Raw genomic sequence first — 18,833 nt, 5'->3', positions numbered from 1 at the left:
GAGGTAATTCTATTGCTTGACAATTTGAGTGGATATGCATAATGGAAGTCAATCAGTTAAGTTGTACAACTTGGACTTTTTCTTGTCAATTTAAATGGATCTTGCTGAGCACATATATCAGTGGCGTGTAAGGGTTTTAAGGATCCATATGGTTAATGAGCTATCTGATGTAGCTAGCAAGGATCGCCTAGATGGGGTGAATAGGTGATCTTAAACAAATTTTGAAAAATTTATGCGGAAATGAAAGAACATAGTTGAGTCTGAATAAAATTCAGATTCAAGCAGATTATATTAGACAGTACTCTTGATGTGCAGAATGTAAATAAAGAGATAAGGGATAGAAAATCTGCACACAAGTTTATAGTGGTTCGGCTTATAGCAAGCCTACGTCCACTCTCCCACGCTTACAGCCTACCGGCTGGATTTCACTATGAATTCAAGAGGAATTTACAGATTCTGAGTGATAGCACTCTTGTGTATAATAGGACTCTCTATCTCACACAGTCACTCTTACAAAGTAATCCTCAAGATCTTAATTTTTGGCTCAGAAAGACAAGAGAAAATGATTGGAGTATGCTCAAACTTTGGACTGTTGATTCTTGAATCTATACATCCTTCTGCTACTCGTTGATCTCCTTAAATACTCCTCTACTTCCAAACTAACCGTTGGACAGCATTCAGAGGATCATCTTCCAATCTTCACCTTGGACAGATTTGTATAGAAAGGATTGAGTAGCCGTTGGATGACAGATTCTGAATCCCGCTGATTCTGGTCGCCCATACAATCAGAATCTTGGTTTCCATAAGTAGAGCTTTATCCGTTGTAATGCATACTTGTCGTAGTATTTGATTGTCAATCAATTATAGCCTTAGATTGAAACAATCAAAACTTTCCGTCTGTGAAATCCATACCAGATCACTAGCTGTTATGTTTCGTTCTGAATTCTGCGTCTGAAGAAATTCTGTGTCTGCATCTGAAGAACTTCTGCGTCTGCGTCTGAAGAACTTCTGCGTTTGCTTTTGAATAATTTCTTCGTCTGAATCTTCAGAACTAAGATTATGTGGGTCTTCAATAAGGTATTTACCAGCTTGTAAAGTCTGAAAAACTTCCTTCTGAGCTTCCAGAATATATATACATTCCTGGAATAGAATAGTTCAGAATATGTATCAGATTTACAATAACATGGAAGGTTTTGTCAACTTTAAAATTAATAGGAGTTTTCCTCAACAATCTCCCCCTTTTTGATGGTGACAAAACTTTCCTGCAGATTGAATTAATTTGAAATTGATTTGAAAGTAAATAAACATATTAAGCTCATGAAGCACATATTGAAAGAGCAAACTCTGTTGATATCTGTGTCTTTTTCTTCCTTTGTATATAACCTGCATGTGATCCTGCGTATTAGTATGGCAAATCTGCATATAATTTCTCCCTCTTTTTGTCATCAGCAAAAATAATAATGATAGAGAGAAGAAATCATTGATATTAAGCAATCAAACAGTCTAACAAGAATTGTTAGAAAAATTACAGACCAAATGAAAAAGAGATGATTTTGATAGAAATGTTAAAAAAAAAAACAGGCTATTTTTTGGAAGGGGTACGAATGAGTTGAAAATTATCCAATATAGAGACAGCCTCTTCAATCTTCGAACTGTATTGTCCTATAGCCTTATCTATGTTGGATGAGCACGTAGCAATGGTTCCCCAAGTTCTGCTTTATCTGCTGCTGCTTGAAGTCGTTGAGTCTTGTTGTTTTCCTCAACAATTCTCTATAGATTCTTCATATCTTGTTCTAGTACAGCTTGCTTATCTTTGATCTCGAGCAGAAGAGAGAGGATGTTCTAATTTTCAGAGGGATGTTCTTGGACATTTGCTTGTTCAGACTGATCGAACCCTGTTGCTTCTTCTGGTGGAATCTCCCCCTGAACAGGTGCATGGTCTGCAGAAACATGTTCTTCAGGAACTGGTTCTGAAGCCTTTGAAGTTGGTTCAGAAACATGTTCTGGATCATCAGTATGCTCCGCTTCATCACTTTCATCCTGCAGAAGAATTTTTCGTTTCTTGCTATACACCTTGAGTGGTGTGGGAGAGTCAGTTTGCTTGTTTCCTGTTCTTTTCCTTTGCCCTTTCTCTTTATCACTTGTCTTCCCAAAAGATGGAACCACTGACGGTTAAGCATTCTTTCCTCTTGTTGAGCTTACTCTTTCCTTTATATCATCAAACTGCTTCATTTTGGAAAGCATTCTTTTTCCAACAAACATACAAGGTATAATGGTTTTGCGCAACTCATCAGGAATAGTTATCCTTAAAAACATGAAGATTCTAGTGATAAATGCACCATATGGAAGTTGACCCTTGTCCTTTTGCAGAGTTCTATACATGTGGAAAATGATGACGTGTGGAAGAGAGAAAGATTGACCTTTCAAAATTGCCCAAATAAGCTTGATTTCATATTTGGATAAGTCAGTCTTGGATGCTGCTTTGGGCTTCAGACAGTTGATAATGATCTTGTGTAAAATCACAGATCTTCTGGACAAATCTGAATAGGAAAGATGTCTTTTAGAGTCCTGAGCAAAGTTTGCATTCTCTGAGGCCACCCTGGAAGCATCTTCTATGCTCACATCCAGTGGAGAGAAATTAGAATGTTTTGCTCCAATAATCAATGCCAACTTCTTCGCTTTTAAATCAAACTTTTTGTCACCAATAGTGAATTGAATCCAGTTGGGTGACAAAATGGAAAGATTAGAGTAAAAGTATGCAGTGAGTTTAGCATAGACATTTGCAGATTGCAAACAAAATTCATGAATGCTCAATTTTGCAAACAAGTGCTCTACTGAAATACCAGCCTGTTCAAGGTAATCAAAGTCTACGGTCCGATGGTTCATGACTCCTCGAGCAAGCAACATCTTATAGAAAATATTGTGCTCATTGCTTCTAAATAAGCCTCCAGTTCCTGGCATACCAGATGCAATCCCAATTTTCATTTCAAAAATATCAAAGAATTTACCATCATCGTCAGGAATAACAAACTTGGTTGCACTGGTGGTTTTAGGGCTGACTTGAGCGAATTTTTTTGTTAGAGGGTGTTGATGATTCTCCGACTTTTTCTTTGCCCTTTCTAGAAGAAGGCTCTTTTGGGGTAGAGCTGTCCGGAACATAGTTAGTTTTAAGACAAACCTTGGAGTAGTTTTCCGTAAGATGTTCTTCAGAGAGAAACCCATTGTCTTTTAGACAGTCACGCAGAATTGATGCAGAGGCATTGCTTCTCTTCAACCTCTGATAAACTTTCCATACAAGTTTGATGCTCTTAAAACGAAAATCTGTTTTACCCGTTGGTTTGGGTGGCGACGATCGTTGAGGTGGGGTTGCCTCTGAAGTTTCTTGATGTTGGTCGGATTCTGAGTCTGAAATATCCATATACTATGCCGGTGATGTAGACTTGGAATCTTGGTTGAGAATACGTGAAGATATTCGACGGGCCACCATCTTGAACGGCATTTTGATCACTTTTGGAGTGTAAAGATTAGATTTTTGGAGAAAGAAGAGAAGAAGGCGATTTTGAGTATCGAGAGGTTTTGGAGAGAAAGAGTTCGTACGATAGGATTTTGAAAAGAAAAGGACGGGTTTATAAAGGAGGAGGACAGGTTTTGGAAGGAAAACTTATTTTTAGAAAATATAAAAAGAGATTCCAAAAAAAATGTAGGAAGGAAAGATACTTGTTGAAGCACAAACACGCATGATAATATATTAAGCACAATTAATCAGATAAATTAGAATACGTACCTGATTTGCTTCCTAAAGTAACGATTATGAAAATATCTTGCCAAAAATGCCAAAAATAGACCCGCCAAAATTTGAATAAAGGACGTACCTTTCTTTGTGAGTCTGAAAAATGTTCAGACTGAGAATATTTGAGTCTGAAAAATTCCTGTCTATCAAACACTTCAAGAAAATGGATAAGTGATGCACAGTTTGTTTCTTATGAACTCAAATGAAGATTTTTCAAGAGGTTTTGTGAATATATCAGCTAATTGATTCTTAGAATCAATGAATTGAATATTCACATCACCATTTTGAACATGATCTCGAATAAAATGATGCTTGATTTCAATATGCTTAGCACGTGAATGAAGAATAGGGTTCTTGGTCAAATTGATAGCACTTGTGTTGTCACATTTGATTGCAACACTTGAATCTTCAATAGCATAGTCTCGCAACTGTTGCTTCATCCACAGAATCTGTGCACAGCAACTTCCTAAAGCTACATATTCTGCTTCTGCTGTAGAAAGTGCAACTGTATTTTGCTTCTTTGAGTACCAGGATACCAACATTTTTCCAAGCAGTTGACATGTACCTGTAGTACTTTTCCTGTCCACTTTACATCCAGCTAAATCAGCATTAGAATAACCGTTAAGAGTAAAATCTGAATCTTTGGAATACCAAAGACCTAACATTGGATAAGTTCCAATGTATTTGATTATCCTTTTTACTGCAGAAAGATGCGATTCTCTTGGGTCTGATTGAAATCTTGCACACATACATACACTAAATAGAATGTCAGGTCTAGATGCAGTAAGATATAACAATGATCCTATCATGCTTCTATATACCTTCTGATCAACCTTTTTACCATTTTCATCTTTGTCCAGTTTGGATGAATGAGACATAGGAATGTCTGTTTTCTTGCAATTTTGCAATCCAAACTTCTTGACAATCTCCTTTGCATACTTCTCTTGGCAAATGAATGTACCCCCTTTGGTTTGTTTCACTTGTAGGCCAAGAAAGAATGTTAATTCTCCCATCATGCTCATCTCGAACTCATTCTGTATATTCTTAGAAAATTCTTTGCAAAGCAGTTCGTTAGAAGATCCAAAGATGATATCATCAACATAAATTTGAACAAGTAAAAAATCCTTATCTTTTTTCTTAATAAATAAAGTTGTATCAACCTTACCTTTGGTGAAATCATTTTGCAGAAGGAAGTTACTTAACCTCTCATACCAAGCATAGGGTGTTTGTTTCAGACCATAGATGGCCTTTTTGAGTTTATAGACATAATCAGTCTTCCTTGGTTCTTCAAAGCCAGGTGGTTGCTCAACATATACTTCTTCTTTGATATATCCATTCAAGAAGGCACTTTTCACGTCCATCTGAAACAATTTAAAGTTATGGAAACAAGCATAAGCTAATAGTAGCCTAATGGCTTCTAACCTTGCAACTGGTGCATATGTTTCATCATAATCTATGCCTTCTTCTTGAGAATAGCCTTTTGCTACCAGTCTTGCTTTGTTTCTTGTGACTTTCCCTTTGTCATCCAGTTTATTTCTGAATACCCATTTTGTTCCAATTACTGGATGATTTTTGGGTCTTGGCACAAGCTCCCATACTTTATTGATTCTGAAGTGCTGAAGTTCCTCCTGCATAGCTTCGATCCAGCTTTCATCTGATAATGCTTCACCAACTTCTTTTGGTTCTATTTCTGATATCAACGCCAAGTTGATGATGTTCTCCTTGTGTTTAGATCTAGTCTTGATACCATCTTCTATTTCTCCAATGATGAGGTTCTTCGGATGACTGGATTTATGTTTTTAGTTTCTGTCAAATTTTTCCTTCTGACTATCATCAGACTCTAAAGGTTCTGATTGAGTCTGGATTATATCTTCTTTTCCTTCTTTTATGGATTCGACGATCTTTGGAGATTCTTGTTGAGCTTCTGATAACTCTTGAATGTTGGGAGATGGTTCAGATTTATCTTTGTGAGTCTGAATATTTTCATCAAACCTTACATTCATTGTTTCTTCCACAGTCTGAGAATTCTTGTTGAAGACTCTGTATGCCTTACTTGTAGTAGAATATCCAAGGAAAAATCTTTCATCTGCTTTCTCATCAAACTTACCAGGGCGATCATTTGGATTTTTGAGAATAAAGCATTTACAACCAAACACAGGAAAATATGAAATATTGGGCTTTCTACCTTTGTAAATTTCATAGGGTGTTTTCTCAAGAATGGGTCTGAGAAAAGCTCTGTTAATGATATAACATGCTGTAAAAACTGCATCTGCCCAGAAATGAAAAGGAATCTTGCTTTCAATCAACAAAGTTCTTGCCATTTCTTGCAAAGAACGATTTTTCCTTTCCACAACGCCATTTTGTTCTGGTGTATAAGGAGTAGAAAAATTGTGTTGAAAATCATTTTCCTCACAGAATTCTGAAAAACTTTGATTTTCAAATTCTCCCCCATGATCAGTTTTAATGCAGGAAATGGTATAGCCCTTTTCATTCTGAATTCTTTTTGTAAAATTTGAAAAATATGAAAATGCTTCATTTTTATGAGTAAGGAAGAACACCCAAGTAAATCTTGTGAAGTCATCAATAATAACTAAATAATATTTCTTACCACCAATACTTTGTGTTCTGGTTGGTCCAAATAGATCCAAATGAAGAAGCTGCAAAGCACGATTAGTGGAAACATGATGTATAGACTTAAAAGAGCTTCTTACTTGTTTTCCTAGAGTGCATGCATTGCATAACTCTGTTTTCTTGTATTTCAAATCTGGCAGACCTCGAACTAGTTTCTTGTTTGAGATCTGTGAGATTTGTTTCATACTAATATGCCCAAATCTTCTGTGCCATAGATCTTCATCTTCTTTGATTGAAATCAAGAAATGAGTGGAATTTGGATTGACATCTAGGATATAAATATTGCCATGTCTTCTTCCTGTGAATGTTTGAGAAGAATCTTTGCTTGTTCCTGAACATGTATCTTCTTGAAAGTTGATTCTGAAACCTGTATCACATAGTCGGCTTATGCTGATCAGGTTGTAGTTGAGTCCTTTTACCAATGAAACATCATTGATTGTGAGTCCTCCAATTTCAACCGTTCCTTTGCCAACTATTTTTCCTTTGTTATTTCCTCTAAAGGAAACTTTTCCACCATTCAGGTTTTGTAGTTCAACAAATATGCTCGGATCTCCTATCATATGTCTAGAACATCCACTATCTAGGTATCACTTTCTTTTTCTCTTCGTGGTAACCTGCAAAAATTACAACATCTTAAGTTTTCTTTGGTATCCAAATTTGTTTGGGTCCTTGAGGGTTAGTATAGGCTGTCTTAACAAAGTCTTTTCGAATAGGTCTCCAGACCTTAAGACATTCAGTCTTAAAATGTTGTGGATCTCCACATTTTGAGCACTTAAGAGCACTTCGGCCAACAGGTTTGATAAAATTTCTTTTGAAATGATTTTTATAAGCTTGTCGAGGAGGTCTTTGTCTTAATCTCTCCTTGACCTTTGGAAAATCAATTAGGCTATCACTTTCCTTCACAAATCCGAGATCAGATTTGTTATAGTAAGGAATTTGGATAGAAAGGATATGCTTCAATGTTTCTGAACCTTTTGAAAACTTGGAAGTAATTTCTAAAACTTCCTTTTTCAAAATAGCATTTTCTTTGGAAAGAAAATCTCGACTTTCCTTGATTTGATGAACTTCTTTTTGAAGGAAATCGATTTTTTCTTTTTGAGAAACATCTTGTTGCCTCAGTGATGAATTTTCCTTTTTCAAAGAAGAGATTCTTTTAAGAGCAGTCTTAAATTCAAAACATAATTCATCAATATAATTTGATACTTCAATAGGCATATCAGAATGCTTTACCTCAATTTCCACTTTAGGATCAGAATCAGAATAAGAATCTGAGTCTGAGTCTGAGTCTGACTTAGCCATTAGACAGAAATTAGAGATGTCTTCATCACTGTCTTCACACTCTGTATCACTCCAGGTTTCTGCTTTTAAGACCTTCTTTGCTTTCTCAAATTTGGTCTTCTTTTTCAGAAGTTGACAATTTGGCTTGATATGTCCACGTTTCTTACAGTGAAAGCATATAACATCCTTTGATCTCTCTGTTTCATCGAAAGACTTCTTCTTCTCAAAAGGCTTCTTACTTTTGAGGTTTCTTCCTTTGATCTTCATTTTCTTATACTTCTTTATAAAGAGAGCTAGTTCTTCATCGTCAACATCTTCATCTTCAGAATCTGCATCAGAATCAATGTTAGTTTTTAATGCAATTGACTTATTACCTCTGGATTCATTCTCCTCATTCCGTTTCTCAGTCTCATATGATTGAAGAGTTCCAATTAACTCATTCACTGATAGAGGCTTGATCCTTTGTGTTTCTCGAAGAGATGTTTTGATATTATCCCACTGCTTTGTCAGTCCTCTCAGTAGTTTGTTGACTTTCATCGCATCTGGGACTGGTTGTCCTTGATATGCAAGACCATTTACAATGTCAGCAAACCTGTCATACATATCAGCAACTGATTCTTCATGCTTCATTTTGAAGGCTTCATATTGACCAAGCAAAAGATTGATTTGAGTTTCCTTGGCTCGATTTGTTCCTTCATAAGTAGTGTGGAAAGTATCCCAGATTTCTTTGGCTGATTCACAAGCAGCAATTTTTTTATATACAATAGGTGATAAGGCACAATAGAAAGAGTAAATTGCTTTGGAATCTAAGGTTTCTCTTTTGGATATCTCAGTTTGAGATAATGGAGGATCTGCTGCTTTGCTTGCATCTGCCTTTTCTTTTGAATCAGAAGATTTTGGATTGACTCCTTTGATGATGACATCCCATTGCATGTGATCAATTGACTTTATGAATGCCTTCATCTTATTCTTCCAGACACTATATTCCTTGCCATCGAAATATGGTGGTCTGTTGTTGCTCTGTCCTTCAATGAGCCCTAGAGCACTCAAGCTAGCCATATAGATCGTTAGCTCAGAAGTAAAACACTTCAACAAATGAGCAACCTGCTCTGATACCAATTGATGTAGCTAGCAAGGATCGCCTAGAGGGGGGTGAATATGTGATCTTAAACAAATTTTGAAAAATTTATGCGGAAATGAAAGAACACAGTTGAGTCTGAATAAAATTCAGATTCAAGCAGATTATATTAGACAGTGCTCTTGATGTGCAGAATGTAAATAAAAAGATAAGGGATAGAAAATCTGCACACAAGTTTATAGTGGTTCGCTTATAGCAAGCCTACGTCTACTCTCCCACGCTTCAGACCTCACCTTTGGATTTCACTATGAATTCAAGAGGAATTTACTGATTCGAGTGATAGCACTCTTGTGTATGATAGGACTCTCTATCTCACACAGTCACTCTTACAAAGTAATCCTCAAGATCTTAATTTTTGGCTCAGGAAGACAAGAGAAAATGATTGGAGTATGCTCAGACTTTGGACTGTTGATTCTTGAATTTGTACATTCTTCTGCTGCTCGTTGATCTCCTTAAATAGTCATCTACTTCCAAACTAGCCGTTGGACAGCATTCAGAGGATCATCTTCCAATCTTCACCTTGGACAGATTTGTATAGAAAGGATTGAGTAGCCGTTGGATGACAGATTCTGAATCCCGCTGATTCTGATCGCCCATACAATCAGAATTTTGGTTTCCATAAGTAGAGCTTTATCCGTTGTAATGCATACTTGTCGTAGTATTTGATTGTCAATCAATTATAGCCTTAGATTGAAACAATCAAAACTTTCCGTCTGTGAAATCCATACCAGATCACTAGCTATTATGTTTTGTTACGAATTCAACGTCTCAAGAAATTCTCGTCTCGCATCTCAAGAACTTCGTCAGCGTCAAGAACTTCGCGTCCGCTTCGAATAATTTCTTCGTCTGAATCTTCAGAACTAAGGCTCCGTTCGTTTGGCGGAAAATATTTTCTCAGAAAATATTTTTCGGGTTTTCCGGTGTTCGGGGGAAGGAAAACGTTTTCCGTGGGAAAATATTTTCCTTCCCCCCCTCACAAAATAGCCTAAGTCTACGGAAAATGACTTCCGCTTCTTCAAAAGCGGAAATCATTTTCCGGAGCTTCTTCTTCTTCTTCTTCACTAAGGTCGCCGGCCGTCGCCGCCGCCACCGGTCGTGGGCCGCCGCCGCCGCCGGTCGTGGGCCGCCGCCACCGCCGCCGCCGCGTCGCCGCAGAGTCGCCGCGCCGCCGGCCCGCCGCGGCCGCCGGACGTTAGCGATCGGTCGCCGGCCGCCGCCGGACGCCGGACGTTGGCCGCTCAGCCGGCCGCCGCAGCCGGTCGCCGCCGCGTCGCCGGCAGCCGGACGCCACGCCGCTGCCGCCGCCAGTGAAAAATATTTTCCGAAACTTTTTCATATTGGTCGCCGAACACCGGAAAATTATGTTCCGGAAAAATATTTTCCAGGAAAATGACTTCCGGGAAAATATTTTCCAAAAGGAGAATATTTTCCGCCAATCGAACGGAGCATAAGATTATGTGAGTCTTCAATAAGGTATTTACCAGCTTGTAAAGTCTGAAAAACTTCCTTCTGAGCTTCCAGAATCAATAGTAGTTTTCCTCAACACTATCAACCATCATCTCTGCTGCTACTGTTGCAATATGAGCTATCAATTCATAAATTGGAAACATTTTGCGAGCATGAATCGTTTCCGACATCCTTCTTATTACCATATAAAATTTAATAATGTATTCAGTTCTTATCTCGGCACATTTTGATGGTTGCAACCTGTCTCACACTCCATATCGTGTGAAACATGTTGCTACGATCTTTTGCTTTGCAGTTAGGTGGATTCTTCTAATAAAACTCAGGGTAGCTGGGATCGAGAGGGACACTGGATAAGGCAATTGGTTGTAAATTTCCTTTGTTTTCATATGCATAATCAACTTGGAATATGTCATGAAAAAAGAGTATGAGATGAATCTTGAAACATACAAGATTCCACTTTGATTATCTTTCAATCTCACTAGATGCAATCACCTTATAGCACCCTTAAGGCTGCTATAATTTCCTGAAATTGCTTCCCCTCTTTAAGATGTTATAGTTTTAAAACATGTATTATTGAACATATAACTCATAACAATTCATAGCAAATATGACTATAGTTTAATCCAACTTTACCAAATATTCTGAACCTAGTGTCTACATTCATTTGGTAGGTATTGAGACTATAACTTTTTAACCTCGAGCATTGTATCAATCTCAACTGCAATTGTATCATGTGACTTGTGTATCTTAACACAAATTACTCGAATATAGGAATGGCAAAAGAGCAGGCGTTTTGGAAAAGTGAATCAAATTGGTAGTTCAAATTGTTCAGGAAAGAACATGGATGAATCTAGTGTATCTGGTACAATTGTTGTACCGGCGGTGATGTTGTGTGTGGCGCAAATTCCAAGGAGTAAGAAAAGTTTCATCCCCAAACTTATTGTGCAAATTTGTTTTAGTGAGAGATATTAACGTATTTTCATCTTGAATATGTTCATTTTCAATTGATGGCAGTTTTGTCACTTTACTAAATTAGCCGTGGAAGGAACCTTATGGGCCATGGAAACAGCATTGCCGAAATATCTGTTATATAGATAATTAGAATTTAGACCTAGACTTTAGAGTCATGCGAAAACTTATGTACCAAGAATCACAGTAACGCTATGGAATCCAAGATGAATTTCTGTTTCATTGAGTGAAGATAGGAATGTTTCAAATGTCAAAGAATAAAAGAATATCAATTGCTTCTCGGCCGCATATAGAGATTCACAAAGGAATAGAATCGGCTCAAACAAAAAGAAAAAAAGAAAAATAAAATTTTCTACAAATCCTATGTCTCGTGTCGTCTAGGACATGGTGCACTCGGGAGGGAGGCCTTGGGGGAATCTTTTGGCGTCCGTGCAGTAGTTGTAGATCATGTAGTTGCTCTGCACCCACTTGAGCCTCTCTTGGCTTGTCGAGTCGAGCTCTTCTGATAGCCATGCATTCCCATCCGAAGAAGATGAAGATGAAGTGCTTGAAGTGCAAGATGATGACCCAGATGACCAAACGCAGGCGTTATCGGCGTTGAAGTTCCTATAGGATGCAGTGAAGGGTGCTTGTGTCCAGTCCGTCTTCACGAGCCCACCTCTGGTCGCCCAATCGTCGGCGTTCCAGAGGCTTGAGTATATCCTCATGGGCTGGGCCTTGGGGAAGGGAACACCGATGGACTCTGCATTCTTGAACTCTCTGATCGGAGTTCCGTCCACTGAGAATCTGCAATGGACGTACGTACACAAGGGTTTTTTTGAGTAAATGCCGCAGAGAAAAGTGCAGTGCCATGCAAATGCAAGTAAGATCGCAGTTTGAGATTTTCGACTCTTACATGATGCGTTGTGGATTCCAGAGGATGGAGTAGGTGTGGAAATCAGCGGTTGGGTCGAACCAGAGATAGAATTGCTGCTCTCGGTTGCCCTTGCCTTGGCTGAACACGTTGGTGTGAAGAATGTAGGGATCGCCGCTCAAGTTCCCCAAGAACTCGAAGTCTATCTCGTCCCACGTCGACCCTTGCGAAGATAACTGTAGAATTACAACATAGCAAAGATTAAAAATGTGATCGTGAAAAAAAGAAGGAAGCTTGACGATAAAGGGGCAGAAACTGAATAAGAAGGAGACTTACATAGTATGCGGTGACAGTGCCAGCGGAGTTTCCGGGAACGAGCTTGAGCTGCATGTCGATCTTGCCGAACAAGTACTCGTTCTTGGACTGGAAGCCGGAACCGGAGGCCTTGTCGAGGGAGAGAGTGAGGAGGTCGCCATTGTTGAGGATCTGAGCTCGGCCATCTCCCCAGGTTATGTCGAAGTCTTGATAGAAGTTGCGGGCGGAAGCAGATGTTGCCCAAGAAACGATCGCGAGAAGCAGCGTGGCGATGCAAAGTGAGGAAGCAGAAGGAGAGGCCATATGGGGGCGTGGTCTGTTTGTTGCTGCCGCTGCTGTAGATGTTGAGGAGACGCAAATTCCAACGAGATGATATGAGAGTGAGGACTGAAGAGGAGAGACTGAGGCAGGGAGAGAGAGAGAGAGAGAGAGAGAGGTGGGTGTTTGCGTTGCTTGATGAAATGGGAGAGATGTGCAGATGGTATTTATAGCTTGGTGCCAAAGAAGAAGGGGAAAACGTGTGAGAGAAGAGGAGAGGCAAAGAAGGATTGGTGGGAGTCAAACCTCGACACCAACTCAGCAGTGGACAGTTGGATTCCGATAAAAAAAAATATTTAAAAAGAAGAGGACAAACAGCGACATTACCAACCCGCATCATGCACAGAAATTACGACGGGACGCGGTCTAAGACGACGCGAAGCTTCCCCACACACACGCACAGAAGACGAGCTCTATCATCTGTTCACCGCCAGCTACATCAGCTCTCGCTGCTTTTCCGCCAGCTAATGTCGGTTCTCATACACGTTCAAAAAAGAAAATGATTAATATCGCGAAAAATCTCAAACTGATACATTTATGATAATTTTATCCCGAACTATTTTTTTGATCACAACAAATCCCAAACTGGTATAGCTATGACAAAATTTACCCTGAACTATTTTTTTGATCACCAAAAACCCCACACTGGTACACTTGTGATAATTTTACCATGAACTAATTTTTTGACCACTAAAAACCCCAAACTGGTACTTTTGTGACAAATTTAGCCTCCGTTAGTGTCCGTTAAATTTGATTAATATCACGAAAAATCATAAATTGATAAATTTGTGACAAACATATTGGTAAAACCCCAAACCGGTACACTTATCAACTACCACATGTCATTAAACTTAGTAATTTGATAGTAAAATTTGACGGAAACTAATTGATGGTAAATTTGTCACAAGTGTACCAGTTTGGGATTTTTTGTGGTTAAAAAATTAGTTCGGAGTAAAATTGTCACAGAAGTACCAGTATGGGGTTTTTGATGATAAAAAAAATAGTTCGGGGTAAAATTATCATAGATGTACCAATTTAGGATTTTTTGTGATAAAAAAAATCGTTAGGGATAAATTCGTCATAAGTGTATCATTTTAGGATTTTTCGTGGTATTAACCCAAAATAAAAAGTCGGTTCTCATAGTGGAGGTCGGGACCTCAAAGATCAACAAATCGCTTGAGAGCCCAAACCTCCTTCTCTCCTACCCCGTCGTTCCCCTTGCTTGGCCCTCTCACTTTATGGAGCGTTGTCGTATGTACATTCTTCTGTACCTTTTAAAGTGGAGTTTCATGGCAAAGTAAGAGTTAATTCTAATGCTTGACAATTCGAGTGAATATGCATAATGGAAATAAATCAGTTAAATTGTACAACTTGGACTTTTTCTTGTCAATTTAAATGGATATTGCTGTACACATATATCAGTAGCGTATAAGGTTTAAAGGATCCGTATGGTTGATGTGCTCTGCTGCTACTGTTGCAATATGAGCTATAATTGGAAACATTTTGCGAGCATGAATCTTTTCTGACATGCTTCTTCATTACAATGTAAAGTTTAATAATGTTTTTAGTTTTATCTCGGTGCAAATATATGATTGTAACCTATGTCACATTGCATATCGTGTGAAGGACTTGTTGCTATGATCTTTTGCTTTGCAGTTAGGTGGATGCTTCTAATAGAACTCAAAGTAGCTTGGATCGAGAGGGACACTGAATAAGGCAACTCATTGTAAATTTCCTTTGTATTTGTATGCATAATTAACTCTGAATATGTTTTGAATAAAGAGTTGGGGATGAAACTTGAAAGAGACAAGATGCCACTTTGATTATCTTTCGATATCACTAGATGCAAAATACTAAAATGTTATATTTGTTATAGTTTTTCCATAGTAGCAGCAGTGAAGAAATGTATTGCAGTATTTAAAGGTATTTGGCAATCACCTTATAGTACCCTTAAGGATACTATAATTTCTTGAAATCGCTTCACCCAGTTTTAAGATGTCATAGTTTTAAAACATGTATTTTCGAACATATAACTTATAATATTTTACAGCACAGTACTGCTACAGTTTAATCCAACTTTATCAAATTTTTTGAACCTAGTGTCTACATTCATTTTGTGAGTATTAAGATTATCTCAACTGCAGATGTATCGTGTGACTTGTGTGTCTTAACACAAGTTACTTGAATTTAGGAATGACAAAAGAGAAGACGTTTTGGAGAAGAGAATCAAATGCAGGAAACAATTTCCTCACAAGAATCATATAAATTCAAAGACGCAGTAACTGCTTGCCCAACTCATGATTAGGTTCATGTCAGAGCCAAGTACATAACCATTACTTGGTAGTTCAAATTGTTTAGGAAAGAACATGGATGAATCTAATGTATCTGGTACAATTATTGTACCAGTGGTGGTGTTGCAGGCGGCGCAAAATCGAAGGAGCAAGAAAAGTTTCATCCCCGAACTAATTGTGCAAATTCGTTGTAGTGAGATATATTAACGCATTTTCATGTTGAATATGTTCATTTTCAATTGATGGCAGTTCTGTCGCTTTTCTAAATTAGCCGTGGAAGGAACCTTATAGGCCGTGGAAATAGCGGTACCGAGATATTTGTTGTGTAGATGACTAGAATTTGGACCTAGACTTTAGGGTCATGCGAAAACATTTGCACCGAGAATCACAGCAATGGTATGGAATCCAAGATGAATTTCTGTTTCATTGAGTGAACATAGGAATGTTTCAAATGTCAAAAAATAAAAGAATATCAATTGCTCCTCGGCCACATAGAGAGATTCACAAACGAATAGAATTGGCTCAAAAAAAGAAAAAAAGAAAAAGAAAATTTTCTACAAATCCTATGTCTCGTGTCGTCTAGACATGGTGCACTCGGGAGGGAGGCCTTGGGGGAATCTTTTGGCGTCTGCGCAGTAGTTGTAGATCATGTAGTTGCTCTGCACCCACTTGAGCCTCTCTTGGCTTGTCGAGTCGAGCTCTTCTGATAGCCATGCATTCCCATCCGAAGAAGATGAAGTGCTTGAAGTGCAAGATGATGACCCAGATGACCAATTGCAGGCGTTATCGGCATTGAAGTTCCTGTAGGAAGCAGTGAAGGGCGCTTGTGTCCAGTCCGTCTTCACGAGCCCGCCTCTGGTTGCCCAGTCGTCCGCGTTCCAGAGGCTCGAGTATATCCTCATGGGCTGGGACTTGGGGAAGGGAACACCGATCGACTCTGCGTTCTTGAACTCTCTGATGGGAGTCCCGTCCACTGAGAATCTGCAATTGTCGCACACGAGATTTTGAGTAAATGCCGCAGAAAAAAGTGCAGTGCATCGTAAATGCAAGTAAGATCGCAGTTTGAGCGTTTTGATTCTTACATGATGCGTTGTGGATTCCAGAGGATGGAGTAGGTGTGGAAATCAGCGGTTGGGTCGAACCAGAGATAGAATTGCTGCTCTCGGTTGCCCTTGCCTTGGCTGAACACGTTGGTGTGAAGAATGTAGGGATCGCCGCTCAAGTTCCCCAAGAACTCGAAGTCTATCTCGTCCCACGTCGACCCTTTGGAAGATAACTGTAGAATTACAACATAGCAAAGATTAAAAATGTGATCGTGACAAAAAGAAGGAAGCTTGACGATAAAGGGGCAGAAACTGAATAAGGAGACTTACATAGTATGCGGTGACAGTGCCAGCGGAGTTTCCGGGAACGAGCTTGAGCTGCATGTCGATCTTGCCGAACAAGTACTCGTTCTTGGACTGGAAGCCGGAGCCGGAGGCCTTGTCGAGGGAGAGAGTGAGGAGGTCGCCATTGTTGAGGATCTGAGCTCGGCCATCTCCCCAGGTTATGTCGAAGTCTTGATAGAAGTTGCGGGCGGAAGCAGATGTTGCCCAAGAAACGATCGCGAGAAGCAGCGTGGCGATGCAAAGTGAGGAAGCAGAAGGAGAGGCCATATGGGGGCGTGGTCTGTTTGTTGCTGCCGCTGCTGTAGTTGTTGAGGAGACGCAAACTCCAACGAGATGATATGAGAGTGAAGACTGAAGAGGAGAGACTGAGGGAGGGAGAGAGAGAAAGAGAGCTGGGTGTTTGCGTTGCTTGATGAAATGGGAGAGATGTGCATCTGGTATTTTATAGCTTGGTGCCAAAGAGGGACAAGGGGAAAACGTGTGAGAGTCAAACCTCAACACCAACTCAGCTCAGCTGAGGACAGTTGGCTTCCAATATAACAAAATGTTTTCAAAAAGTAGAGGACAAACAATGACATGACCAACCCGCATCATGCACATAAATAATGAGGGGACGCGGTCTGAGACGACGCGAAGCTTCCCCACACAGATAGAGACGTAGAGCTCTATCATCTCTTCACCGCCAGCTAAATTGCTTTACCATCACCTCGCGCTGCTTTTCCGCCAGCTAATGTCGGTTCTCATACACGTTCAAAAAAACAGAAAGGTTAATACCATAAAAACTCCTAAATATATCTATAATAATTTTACCCTAAACCAATTTTTTGATCATAAAAAATTCTAAACCGGTGCACCTATAACAAATTTATCCCAAACTAATATTTTGACCACTAAAAACCTCAAATTGGTATATTTGTGACAAATTTACCCTCTATTAATTTCCGTTAAGTTGAATTAATACAAAAAAAATCACAAACTGTTACACCTGTAACAAACAGAGGGTAAAACATAAAACTGGCACATCAATTAACTGTCGTGTTTCATTTAACAAAGAAATTTGACAGTAAAATTTAACAGAAACAAACTGAGAGTAAAATTGTCACAGGTGTATCAGTTTGGGGTTTTTGTTGATCAAAATATTAGTTTAGGGTAAAATTGTTATAAGTATATCGGTTTGAGATTTTTTGTGATATTAACCCAAAAAGAAAATGGTTAATACCACGAAAAATCTCAAACTGGTATATCTGCGACAATTTTATCCCGAACTATTTTTTTATCACAAAAAACCTCAAACTGGTACACCTGTGACGAAATTTACCTCGAACTATTTTTTTTACCACAAAAAACCTCAAACTGGTACACCCGTGACAATTTTATCCTAAATTAATTTTTTTACTACTAAAAACCCAAAACTAGTACATTTGTCACAAATTTACCCTCCGTTAGTGTCTGTTAATTAGATTAATATCATGAAAAATCATAAATTGGTGAACTTATGACAAATAGAGGGGTAAAATCCCAAACCGGTACACTTGTCAACTACCACGTGTCATTAAACTTAGCAATTTGACAGTAAAATTTGACGAAAACTAATGGAGGGTAAATTTATTATAGGTGTACCATTTTGGGGTTTTTGATAGTCAAAAAATTAGTTCGAGGTAAAATTATCACAGATGTACTAGTGTGGGGTTTTTTATGATAAAAAAATAGTTCGGGATAAAATTATCATATGTGTACCAGTTTGGGGTTTTTTGTGATAAAAAAAATAATTTGGGTAAATTTCTTATATATGTACTAATTTTGGATATTTTGTAATATTAACCCAAAAGAAAAAGTTGGTTCTCATAGTGGAGGTCGGGACCTCAAAGGTCGGCAAATCGCTTGAGAGCCCAAACCTCCTTTTCTCCTACCCCGTCGTTCCCCTTGCTTGGCCCTCTCCCTCTATGGAGTGTTGTTGTATGTACATTCTTCTGTACCTTTTAAAGTGGGGTTTCATGGCAAAGTAAGAGTTAATTCTTATTGACACCTAAATTTTGGCTATCAAGTTACTTATTTATTAAATAGAAAAATTAGGGATCGACCCCGACCCCTAGCAAAAACAAATCGCATATAGATATTAGGAGCATTTGCATCAGTAATTAAGCCCATAGAATTGCATTTGTATTGGACCGATTACGAATGGACTCGAGTGAATGGTTTGAGCTTAAAGGGACTAAGCCTGCTGTGGCTAAAATCACGTGCGTCAAGTTAGGAAAATCCGATGAAAATTCGAGACAATAAAGATATTATATTATGAAGATTTAGCTATCACATGGCCAATAAAAATTCAGAGATAATCTTTGCGGTATATGTGCGTACATGGTTATATCAATTCTGTGGATTTTGGGAAAATTCG

At 38.7% G+C, this 18,833-nt stretch overlaps 2 protein-coding genes across 2 annotated transcripts; both read right to left on the bottom strand.

The window, feature by feature from the left end:
• Window positions 1-11,468: 11,468 nt before the first annotated feature.
• LOC130140770 (probable xyloglucan endotransglucosylase/hydrolase protein 23) lies at window positions 11,469-12,854 on the bottom strand. Its single transcript, XM_056321114.1, has 3 exons — window positions 12,463-12,854; window positions 12,169-12,362; window positions 11,469-12,059 (listed from the first exon to the last, which is right to left on the bottom strand). The coding sequence occupies exons 1-3, from the start codon at window positions 12,742-12,744 to the stop codon at window positions 11,651-11,653; spliced, it is 885 nt and encodes a 294-aa protein (XP_056177089.1). The 5' UTR covers window positions 12,745-12,854; the 3' UTR covers window positions 11,469-11,650.
• A 2,595-nt stretch (window positions 12,855-15,449) lies between these two features.
• On the bottom strand, window positions 15,450-16,851 carry LOC130140769 (probable xyloglucan endotransglucosylase/hydrolase protein 23). Its single transcript, XM_056321113.1, has 3 exons — window positions 16,424-16,851; window positions 16,133-16,326; window positions 15,450-16,031 (listed from the first exon to the last, which is right to left on the bottom strand). The coding sequence occupies exons 1-3, from the start codon at window positions 16,703-16,705 to the stop codon at window positions 15,614-15,616; spliced, it is 894 nt and encodes a 297-aa protein (XP_056177088.1). The 5' UTR covers window positions 16,706-16,851; the 3' UTR covers window positions 15,450-15,613.
• Between the last annotated feature and the right edge of the window lie 1,982 nt (window positions 16,852-18,833).

This window comes from Syzygium oleosum, unplaced genomic scaffold (genome assembly GCF_021117445.2).
Source record: "Syzygium oleosum isolate NSW1041296 unplaced genomic scaffold, Sole_v2.1 Sole_v2.21, whole genome shotgun sequence".
NCBI lineage: Eukaryota > Viridiplantae > Streptophyta > Magnoliopsida > Myrtales > Myrtaceae > Syzygium > Syzygium oleosum.
This window is presented reverse-complemented; position numbering and strand designations above follow the sequence as displayed.